General features: G+C 33.1%; 1 protein-coding gene across 5 annotated transcripts in view; it reads left to right on the top strand.

Annotated features, from left to right (window-relative positions):
- The window catches only part of FAM13A (family with sequence similarity 13 member A), a 251,670-nt gene that overhangs the window by 63,345 nt on the left and 175,695 nt on the right, over window positions 1-12,630 (top strand). For all 5 annotated transcript variants that reach the window (XR_005649223.1, XM_039845693.1, XM_039845694.1 and 2 more), the window contains one exon: window positions 11,779-11,932. Coding sequence is in view for 4 of the 5 variants with exons in the window: in XM_039845693.1 (XP_039701627.1) it covers window positions 11,779-11,932 (154 nt within the window). In the remaining variant the exon portion in view is untranslated. The remainder of the gene's footprint in view (window positions 1-11,778; window positions 11,933-12,630) is intronic.

Genomic DNA, 12,630 nt, shown 5'->3' with positions numbered 1-12,630 from the left:
GGTGAAAAAAAGATTGAGAACAACTGCCAAGTGTTCTAACTCAAAACATGTTTCATTTTGGAGTAATTACTACATCCTTACTTCATCAAAGCTTGATTCTAGGTCAAGGCCAAGAGAAAACTTGAGTTTTTTGTTTTTGTTTGATTTGTTTTGTTTTGTTTTTCCCTTCCAAAGAATCAAGTTTACGTAGCTACTGATCCTAGTAGTTTTATACTTGCTATGTTGGGAAACAATAGTTGTCCGCCCCCACTCCCCAATTGTTTAGAACATAAGTGGTGCAAAGTTGAAACTTTAGAAAGGTGAGTTCTGTGCGTGCACTGTATCAGAGATAATGCAATATTCAGTTTACATTACCTGCCCTTCTTGGCCATTAGACCCAGACAGCCTTCCACTTTGAGTCAAGAAACCTTTACTTAATAAGCATGGACATTATGGCAGGTCCTCTGTGAAAAGGAATAAACAGGAAAAGTAAGTATGCAGTGGACTGTAATTGTGGAAAGTAAACACACACACTGCCATGGCCTCTGGTACTCAACGAGTCCCCTCTGTGTGGCAGCAGATAGGCAATATTTAGGGACATGATGCCAGAAAAAAACATGCATAAAACCCTGGGTAACCACCCAATATCAACTGACTTTACAGTCTCCAGAAGAACTTCTCATCCCTTCCTCACCCACTGTAGAATGCCCACAGTGGGAATAACTGACTATTGATTGGAGTTTGGTTTGTTTTTTTCCTAAAATTATGATGATACAGTGTTTGTCCCACTGATTTTTCTTCCCATTATTCTTTGCCATGTTGGAAATGTCTCTTATTTCTACGATGAGCAAAGATAAGACACACCACTTAGACGTCATCCCACAGAGATGATCACAAATGAAATGGTGGTGCTGGGGAAAGTTCTCATTAAAAAAATCACTGAAGAATAAGATTTTGGAAGGCAACGAGTTTATCCAGTCACTGACTTTTTTATTAAGCACATCCTATGTCACAGGCACTCTCCCATGTTCAATGCATCAGATACTCAGTTGAAGAACCAGGGAGACATGCTCTCAGCTCTGTGAGCTTATGTTTTTATTGACGGATGGAACACTACAGAGTGAACAGACAAAAACTCTGTACAAATTAATAATAATTATATTTATCACAGGTTACATATAGTGTTTATTGGGTGTTAGGCACTGTTCTAAAAAAATTGCATATGTTAACTCATTTAATCCTAATAACAGCCCTATAAGTTAGGTAATGTTATTCCAAATTTACAAATGAGGAAACACATATGTAGGTTAAATAACTTACATAATGTCATACAGCTAAAAATATAAAGAGCCAAAATATGAACCTGAATACAAGGCTCAGAGTCTGAATTCTTGATTTTATACTATAATTACAAGACAACAACAAGGGTCCTAGAGTAAAAATCAAGGTGCTAAGTTGGAGACCATTCAAGAGGAAGAATAATAATTTTCTAGATTCTACATTAGTGATTGGATTATTTGTTTTTGCATATATTTGAGTTAGACCAGTGGTTAATTTAACATTTCTAATTAACTATATAAGAATTGTTTTTATTGCAGTTAGAGGAAGCACTAATGTGATTCCTTTTAATATAGAATAACAAGTCAGGATGGACTAAAAATAATGTAACAAAACTCTAGGGATTCAATTTTAGTCAAACTTACATCCTAGAATTAATAATATAGTAGATAATAAATGAGATGAAAAAAATATAGTAGCTTTCTGTTGGATATATTTAGGTGTAGCCCAGGCTCTAGGCAGACATATTAACCATGGCATTTTCATCTGTTTAAATTCATAGAAACAAAAGGCAAAATGGTGGTTGCCAGGGCTTGGGCAGTGAGGGGAAAGAAGAGCTGTTTTTGGCTATAGCATTCAAGTATTATAAGATGAAAATGTTCTGTAGAACTGCCTCACAGTGTGAATATACTTAACACTCACTGCTGAATACTACACTTTAAATGGTTAAGATGGTAAATTTTGTTTTCTTAGCACAATGCTTTTTAAAGATCTTTACATAAGATAATTTTGCCCGTATTCAGCTTTGTTTTCAGTGTGTTAGGTAGACACAAAATTTGAACATTTTTCCTTCCTTCATAATGTTCTAAATGGATTGCTCTTTACTTTCCCTTCTATCCCAATATCTGACCTTTATAATGTAGAGAGGGACATTTTGTAGAGAGAAATTTACTGTATGTTTTTGATAGAGAAGGAACATTCTGGGGTTAGAAGCACTGTGTGCACAGGGAGCAAACCTAGAGTCTGCTTCGGATCACTTTGTAATTCGTGCAATATCCGCAGATGTCTTTCCTTTTTATGTTTCTCCTTCAGTAAAAGGCACTGTTATTCCCACTGAAGGTGAGGAATGACCCAATGCTCATCACACAGTACAGGAATGCTACAGCTGCTCAAATTGCAGCATTTATTATGTGAGACGAAATCTGAAGTACCCAAGTATTTCCTGTTCAGTTATGAAAGAAAAGATGTAAAAGATGGAGTTGTGTTGTTTGATTGTTTTCCTATTATGTGAGAAGAGACGATAACACTAATACCAACATGCAAGTGCACCTTTGTGGATATTCTGTTAAATATTTTGTTGAAAGAGTAGAATACATTTTAGTTTCATGATTCTCTATGCCTACTGGTTGGTGTTCTCTGTAAAGAGGTTTGAGAGGAATATAGTTGTATTAACTATGTTACCTAGCTTTTAAGTCTTGTATCAAATACTGTCTCCCCTAGGATACCTTTCCTAATAATAGTAGTTTTTAACTCCCAAACAAATAAACCACCCCCAGACATATACAGTTCTTACTTGTTGTGACTTATCTTACATAAATTTGTACCTTTTTTACAGAAATATTTTATTAATTATGATATTTATATAATTTTCTTGCCCCTTACCTCATTAGATAAGCTCCTGTAGGGCAAGGGCTCTCTTGCCTTTAGTCTTGGTATATTTTTTGGATCACCTGTTTACATATGCATTACATTAACTGTTCTGGTTGTTCTCAGTCATATGAAAGTTATGCAAATCCGCTTTATCACTATATCCTGTTGCCTAACATAGATAGGCAGATTACAACTAATTTCTTGCTGACTGCAGTAAGTTTTTGTTTGTGTTGAATGGAAGTCAAACTTATCAAGTTTTCTGGCACATAGGAAGTTGTTTACAGCTGCTTTTTCATTGGTGTTATTGTTCACTGGGACTTGCCTGAGGAGGGTACTGTACACCAAACAGTTTACACTAAGCGTTCATTTATTCATTGGCATTGGCTCACCCATCGGATGACTCATTTACCAGTTGTACCTAATAAGTAAATGTGGATGTCTGCAAACTTGAAATACCCTTGATGTCAGTCTGATATGTTTCATATAATATAGGTATCTTACCATGTTATTTATAAGTTTTAGCACCAACTAACAGATGGTCTGATCTCTCAACCATATAAAGAAGGAGCTATGAAATATAATTATGTTTTTTAAAAAATTTTTTGAAAGGAGACCTCAGTCTTATCTTTGTTCTAGGGAAATTTGCAACCATTCTATAGAAGTAGAAAGGATACACTCACCCATCAGCATTTCTTAATCAGTAGGACATTTTTTTAAGATTAACATACTATGTAACTAAATTTTAGCATAAAATAAATTTTCAGTACTATCAGGGAATGATTTTAATTTAGTTGATGTGAGAGTACACAGGTTAAATATTTTCTAAAAGGAATGCCACTTATTTCTCACAGAAGAGGCTTATCTTTCACATAATATATTTTTGTTTACTTTTTCATAAAAATTATTTTTGTGAGGCATATAGTTTGATGTTTAGTAATGCCTTTTTACTCATGAAAATTGTTTTGCTAGAGATAACACTGAGGTGAAATTATTATCTCATCCTTACTAAAAAGGTATCAAATGAAACTGTTAGTAATTTCTCTCTGGGTGGCCAATCTGTTGCTATAGAACAAGGGAACATCTTATTAATTGTTTGGTACAGCTGAGATAATGATACTGTTTTATCAAATTATTAAACTTCACAGAAGCATCTACTTTCATCACTTAAAAAAAATTTGGGGTAACATTAGTTTCAGTAAAATAGTATTTGCTTCCTGTAACTAAGATAAAACCAAAAAGACAAAAAGAAAAAATAAAAATTACCCAATGACTCATTTTATATACATTTTTTTAATATCTTTTTCGAAATTTCTACACAGAAATTTAAATGCATTTTACATAAAAGAAATATTCTTACTTGCTATTCTGTTACTAAATTTATCATTTAAATAACATGCCATGAACATCTTTCTATGTCAGCAGTCTATACACCACTGCTGTAACTTATTATTATATTCCTTTGTTTTATAATTTACTTAATTTCCTCTTGATGAACATTTAGGTTTTTTCAATTTTAGATTATCCAGTCACATTTCAGTGGCCAGAAAGGTTGATAGTTACTCTGAGTTAATGGTACATATGTCATAAATATTTTACTGACTACTAGTTATATCAGAAATTTAAAATCCACAGTTTATTAGATGACTGCTTCATGACTGTTACGTATGTGGACATATGTATGTATGTACACACTCACAAACAGCAACTCCTTGGTGATACATTCAGTAACCCCTTCCTCTTACCACTCCTCCCCACAGCAGCCCGCTGTAGGGCAATCCATACTCAGATTGCAGTTAAACTCCCTGATCTTGGGGACTCTGATTGCCATTGTTTTTCACATAACTTTTAAAAATTTAATTGTTACAAGATTCCTCCTTTCTTTCTCCTCTGTAGAATGTGCAAATTATGAATTCTTCCTCTTGCTCTTTCATTTTCTTAGGCCATGAATTGGTTTCTTTTCCTCTTTAACATACAAATCCTTGTTCAGTTATGACAATAATAATATCCCAATCTTCATGTGCCTAAGTATATCAATTAATTTCTATCTGATTTTTATCCTTGCAGGTTTAATAACAACTATCCTTAAGAATAATAATCACATATTACTTTTTCACTCTTTCGTTGGAAATTATCTCAAATATATTTAAACATATCTAATTACCCAGTATAAAATTTTTAAAAATTACTTATCCACCCAAATGATTGGTAACTCAATGTCAAACATATGGATATTTGAAAGTATCTAAATTGATGTAAAATTTTCCAATTTATTCAAAATGGTGATTATTATATAGACATGGTTAGGTAATTGTTCATGTAAGTAAGTAGTCTAGAACTTTCATTTAGGAAGATTTATCTTCTGTTAGTACTTTCGAATAGAAAAAATGAACTCATCACTTGGATTAATAAGTGACCCAACTTAAAAAATCTGCAATGCAAGGGGGAAAAAATGGAAGCTCACATACATGATATAAATTGAATACCTGGAAACAGCAACATCAGTAGTTCTGCAGAAGGGAGCCAGGTGCAAAAACAGTTCTGGAAGTGTTTGTTTCCACTGCCTCACCTCAATTCCAAGAAACATTAGGAGTTTTATTACTGAATGTTATCTTTTAAAAAAAAACTTCCAGATTTTCATTTATACTAAATTTTAATTCAAATAAATGGATATAGGTTAATCACAATAGATTCATAAATAGGGCAGTACACATTTAGAAACTTTTACCTTTTAGAATGGTTAGTAAGCCTAGACTCCAGTGATTGCTTTCAATAATAGATTTTGTTTTTTGTTTTTGTAAAGAACTGCACAAGGGAGAATGTCCTAGCATGTCAGCATTTTTTAATTGCAATATAATAAGTTAAGGACATAATGGAATGAATGTGGACAAGTTTGGGCAATGTGATCTAGTGATAATGCAGTTAGGTATATTCATTCCTAAGTGAACAATCATTTTTTAAAGGTATTGATTAATCAACTGGTGACAGTACAAAGAGATACTTACAAATGAAGTATCTCATCTTTACCTTCTTAATTCTTTTATTGTCTTAGATTAAGATGTAGAAGAATTTATGCATATAAAAGTAGTCAGTGAAACAAAGCTGAAAAGAATAATATGTTGAATAGCAAAGTAAGAAATAAAAGATCGATGACTACAAAAATGTTATTTTTTTCTTTTTTTATCATAGATAAGCAAATGGATGGAAACTTAGCAAATTGATATTTACAGTGAATTATGTTTAGTCTTGAACTTTGGGTCTCAAGAGAGATCAGGACTAGAAAGACCTAGTTTAATAGCAATTGCTATGAAAATGACTAGAGAATTTTAGCCAATTGCAAATTCAGTGTAGACCAACAGTGTTACCATTGAAAGCTAGAACCTTACTTTGCATGATAAAGAACTTTGGTATGAATATTTATGGTTTGCAAGGCACTTTGTTTTAAAGTTGTATTTCTTGAGATACTATTTACATAGTGTAAAACATGTTCATTTTAGTGTAATGTTCTGAGGTTTGACAAAGTCATACAGTTGTATCACCACAATGACTATTAAGATAGATAAACACCATTCCCATCATTCCACAGTTCTTTCATGTCCCTTTTAGTCAACTCTTGACCTTACCCCAGCCGCTAGTAACCCTGTTTTCTGACCCCATAGTTTTGCAAAGCATTTTTCACATAACTTTTTAAAATTTAATTGTTATAAGGTCCCTACAACCTTTATATTAATGACGCGTTTTTTTTCTTTTATAAATGAAGAAAGCAACTTTCCAAAAGCTACACTATATAGTAGTGGAGCCAGGACCTGATTCCTCATTTCTAACCCAGAATCCTTAACACTTCCCTTGACCCCCTCCAACTAGCCCCTTGCTCGTATGAGCCCTACTCTTCTCTGCATTGTTCAGTTACCTCCAAGAGGATCCTATATTAGGAGTCAGTATTTAACTTTCACTGTGACATACTGGACAGAGGGATTAGAGCAGTGTTTCTCATCTTTTTTTGTTTGTTTGTTTTTCTGTTATTGTTACTCTAAGAAGCCTTTTTAGATTTTTTCCTAATTACTATAGATATACTATATATTTCTCTGTACTATATATACTATACGTATCTATAAAAAGAGGATGTTCTCCCCCAGGAACCAGTTTTGTCCCCATTGGGGGCAATATTACTACCACTGAGAATGCATAGATGAGAGCCGTAGTCTTTAACCATTGTCCCACCTGACATGCCTGACACATGACCCTTGAGTGAGTATGAGACATATTCAAAGTTAGATCCAAATTTTCACAGCACATAAAATTTTATAGTAAATAGCACAGACTTTTGGTATGACGTTCATGAAAACATCTTAAGAACATGTAGGTAAGTAAAATCAGCCATATAAAATAAACTTTAAATGTTATTTAACAGGAGAAATTATAATATCGCTAATCTAATTTTTTTAAATATTTTTTTTAAAGTTGGCTATTAATGTAGATCCAAACTTCAAGATATAATAAGGTGAACAAAGTAGTTCTATTATAAATATTAATAAATCTTATTTTCGTTAAGTGCTGTAGTGAATATAGCGTATAGCTTTTAACATGTTATCAACGCAAATACAATTATTGCAAATGTATCTTGCCTTATCACTATCTGCCTTTCATTAAGCAGTAATAACTGAGGATCATTATAACCAGATGTCAGTGTCCTTAGTTGCCTTATGGCAATGTAGAGAAGATACATTTCTTTTTTTTTCTTCTGATTTTTAGCTGTGATAAAATACAAAAAAAAATTTACAGTCATAACCATTTTAAGTGTATAGTTCAGTAGTATTTAATATATTCACAGTTTTGTGAAACCATCACTACCTTCTATCTCCATAACTTTTTTCATCTTATAAAACTGAAACTCTATACCATTAAACCTTAACTGCTCCCCAGAAGCCCCTGGCAACCACCATTAAACTTTCTGTCTTTATGATTTTGATTATTCTAAGTACCTCGTGTAAGTAGAATCATACAATATTTGTCTTTTCTGAGACTGGCTTATTTCACTTAGCATAAATGTCCTCAAGGTTCATCCATGTTGTGCATGTGTCAGAAATTCCTTTTTTAAAGGTGAATGATATTCCATTGTATGTATATACTTTATTTTGTTTATCCATTTATCTATTGATGGATGCTTGGGTTGCTTCTACCTTTTAACTATTGTGAATAATGCTGCTATGAGTATTGGCATACAAATATCTCTTCTAGACCCTGCTTTCAATTCTGTCCAGTATATACCCAGAAGTAGAATTGGTGGATCAGATGGTAATTCTATTTTTAATTTTTTAAGGAACCATCATACTGTTTCCCATAGCAACTATACCATTTTACATTCCCACCAACAGTGCACAGTTTTAGTTTCTCTACATCCTCACCAACACTTGTTGTTTTCTGTTTTTTTGATAGTAGCCATCCTAATGGGTGTGAGGTGTATCTCATCATAGTATTTATTTGAATTACTCTATTGATTAGTGATATCAGTATCTTCCATGTGCTTATTGGCTATTTGTATATCTGAAGAAATGTCTGTTTAATACTCTCTATATGTTGTAGACATTAGCCCTTTATCAGGTACCCGATTTACAAATATTTTTTCTCTCATTCTGCAGGTTGTGTTTTTACTCTGTTGATGGTGACTTTTGATGCACAAAGTATTTTAATTTTCATGAAATACAATTTGTCTATTTTTCTTTGTTGCCTGCGCCTTTGGTATCGTAGCCAAGAAATTATTGCCAAACCCAATGCTGTGAAGCTTTTGTCCTATGTTTTTTTCCAAGAGTTTTGTTTTAGATCCTTGATCCATTGAGTTAACTTTTGTTTATAGATAAGGGGCCAACTTTACTCTTTACATGTAGATGTCCGGTTTCCCCAGTAGCAATTGTTGAAAAGACCATTCATTTCCCATTGAATTGTGTTGGCACCCTTTTCAAAAACTATTTGATCATATGTGCAAGGTTTGATTTCTGGGCTCTCTATTCTATTCCATCGATCTGTATGTCTGCTTTATGCCAATACCACACTGTTTTGATTACTTTGCGTAGCTTAGTAGCTTTTTAGTAAGTTTCAAAATCAGGAAGTGAGTCATTTCACATGTAAGAGACATTATATGGTATTTGTCTTTCTCTCTCTGACTTATTTAACTTAACATGATGCCCTCAAAGTCCATCCATGTTGTTGCAGATGGTAAGATTTCATTCGTTCTTATGGCTACATAATATTCTATTGTTTATATATATATATATTACATTTTCTTTATCCATTTATTTCCAGTGGACACAGCTTGTTTCTGTTTCTTGGCTGTTATAAATAATGCTTTAGTGAACATGTGTTAAATACAACTTTTTGAATGAGTGTTTTGTTTCCTTTGAATAAATACCCCAAACTAGAACTGCTAGATCATATGGTAGGTCTATTTTTACTTTTTGGGGAACCTTTATACTGTTTTCTCTAGTGACTACACCAATTCACTTTTCCACCAATAGTGCACAGGGGTTCCCTTCTCATCCTCACCAATACTTCTTATTTTTTTTCTTTTTGATAATAGCAGCCCTAACAGATGTGAGGCAATGTCTCATTGTGCTTTCGATTTGCATTTCCCTGATGATTGACGTTGTCAAGCATCTTTTCATGAACCCGTTGGCCATCTGTATGTCTTTGGAAAAATGTCTATTTAGATCCTCTGCCCACTTTTAAATCAGATTGTTTGTTTGCTATTGAGTTGTATGAATTATTTCTATATTTTGGATATAAACCTTTTATCAGATATATGACTTGCAGTTATTTTCTCCCATTCAGTGGTTGTGTTATCATATTGTTGATGATTTACTGTGCAGAAGCTTTTAAGTTTGGTGTAGTTCCCCTAGTTTATTTTTGCTTTGTTGCTTTTTCTTTCTATGTCAGATTCAGAAAATCATTGCCGAAGACCTGTGTCAAGGAGTTGACCACTTATGTTTTCTTCTAGGAGTTTTATGGTTTGGAGTTTATTTTTGTGTATGGTATGAGATAGTAATCCAGGTTGATTCTTTTGCATGTGGCTGTCCAGTTTTCTCAACACTATTTATCGAAGGATGGTCTTTTCCCCATTGTGTATTCTTTTTTCCTTTATCAAAAATTGACTATATGGCCATGGGTTTATTTCTGGCCTCCCTATTCTGTTCCATTGGTTACATGTTTTTACACTAATACCACACTGTTTTAATTAATATTACTTTGTAATATAGTTTGAAATTGGGGAGTTCAATGCCTCCAGCTTTGTTATTCTCTCTCAAGATGCTTTGGCTATTTGTGGTCTTTCATGGTTTCAAACAAATTTTAGAATTTTTTTTTCTATTTCTGTGAAATGTGCCATTGGAAGCTTGATAGGGATTTCAATGAATCTGTAGATTGCATTGGATAATATGAACATTTTAGCAATATTAATTTTCCAGTCCATGAGCACAAAATGTCTCTCCATTTATTTGTGTCTTCTTCATTTTCTTTCATTAATGTCTTGTAGTTTTCAACATACAAGTCTTTTACTTCCTTGCTTAAATTATTCATAGGTATTTTATTCTTTTTGATGCAATTGTAAATGGGATTGTTTTCTTAATTTCTCTTTCTGATAGTTACAGTTGTAATTAAGACGGAGATCATGAGATAAGGGGATTATCCTGGCTTATCTGGGTGGGTACTAAATGCAATACATGTATCCTGTAAGAAGGAAGTAGAGGGAGATTAGACATACATGGAGAAGAAGGTCATGTGAAGACACAGCATAGAGAAATTTGAAAATGCAAGGCTCGATTGAAGATTGAAATGATGCAACCACAGCCAGGGAACACTGCCAGCCACCAATGGCCAGGAACAGACTCTCACCTTGAGCCTCTGTAGGGAGTGTGCCCCTGCTCACACTTTAATTTCTGCCCTGTGATACTGATCACTCTTCTGGCCTCTAGAACTGTGAAAGAATAAATTTCTGTTATTTTAAGCCACCCAGTTTGTGGTAATTTGTTACAGCAGCCACAGGAAACTAATGCAGATGAATATTAAATACCTCAGTGTTGCTTTTTAAATTTATTTCACTGGTTACTCAATGAGGTTAAGTATGGTTTCATAAAATAATTGTCCAAGTGTTTTCTTCCGTGTGTTTTTCAACTCATGGTTTTTGTCTTTTTTTCAAATTTTACTTTCTTTTTGAAAAGGAATTTTTTACATAGTCTTAACTACAAATCTTCTGTCAGTTGTCCACGTTAGTGAAGAGGTATTTATCTTATTTATATTATGGCATCTTATGCATTCATGTTTTTTTCACCTTTTTTAAATAGGGAAATTTTTAAACATGCTCCAAAGAAGACAGAATAGTGTAATCTTCTATGTACCTATCACTCAGCTTCAACGATTATCAGTATTTTTTCCTAACAGCATTCATCTTTTCCTTTACTTTTTGTCCTTTTGTATATTATCTAAGAAATCCTTAAAGATGTGTTTCTATTATTTGTGTGGCTGGGTAATTCTGTCATGATAAAACAATCATTCTTTTTGTTGTAACACCTGTTCTGTATTGTTTTTATATTTGTACAAATATTACCTTATGTATAGTAATTTCTAATATATACAAATCGTTGCACCCATGTTAACCCATACCTCTTCTGAACAACATGCACTTTTCTTATTCAATAAAAGCTATTAGTTCAGATCTTGGGAACAAGACCAGTTGTCCCAACAACATCATATGTGTCACCATAAAGCTTCTTGTGTCCTTATAAGAAGTCTGATCAATGATTGTCAAAATATAAGCCTGAGTCAGCTGTGCTGGAATTTTGTTTTAACAAAGTAATTACTCTCAATTTTTTTTCTTATTTCTAGTGTACCACCTGGGCTTGAAGGCATGAAAGAACAAGACCTCTGCAACAAGATAATGGCTAAAATACTAGAAAATTATAATACCCTGTTCGAAGTAGAGTATACAGAAAATGATAACCAGAGGCGTGAAAATCGAGCAAGGCTTATCATAGTAAAAGTAAGTGACTCTGATATTTAATTTTCAGGACTGCTGTATTTTGAATGGAAGATAATTTTATTTCAATCATTCTTTGTCATAAAAATTCCATATGGATATAACTTCAGATTATTCCTATGTTGAATTCTTTTTATGAAATCTATTTTCTATATCAGGTGTTTGTTAACTGATATATATTCTTCTAAGATTGTAGAATAATTGTGAATTTATGTTTCCTTGCTGCTATAAAGTCATCTCAAAAAAAATGAGTCAATTGGGTGCGCCACCTTATTATGGAAGCCTGGTGTTAACAACAGGTATACGTGTTTATGTCTGCGTTCAGGAGTGCTAGCTTATTGAGTGGATTGCAAGATTCCTTTAGATGGTATTACTTTACCTTTTTGTCTCTCTTGTATCTGGCACATTTTCAAGTTCAACCTCAGATTTTAAGTCCCATATATGTAGTCCTTGGTAACTATCATCAGTAAAGGAAAGTATTTTTTAAACCTATAAAGAATCCTTGGCAATACTATCTAAATCTTTTTATACATTGGCTGATAATTTATAACATACCTTTTACATGTTAGGTAAATGCATGTAGGTCTCTAAAGACTTACAGTTGAGAGTCAGAGGATAAATATCCAAAATAAATCCTCCAGATGTGGGAAAAGAGAGAAGGCATCTTCTTTCTTTCTCATTTATATTAAGGTAAATCATGG

Source organism: Pteropus medius, unplaced genomic scaffold, assembly GCF_902729225.1.
Source record: "Pteropus medius unplaced genomic scaffold, Ma_sr-lr_union100, whole genome shotgun sequence".
Taxonomy (NCBI): domain Eukaryota; kingdom Metazoa; phylum Chordata; class Mammalia; order Chiroptera; family Pteropodidae; genus Pteropus; species Pteropus medius.
This window is presented reverse-complemented; position numbering and strand designations above follow the sequence as displayed.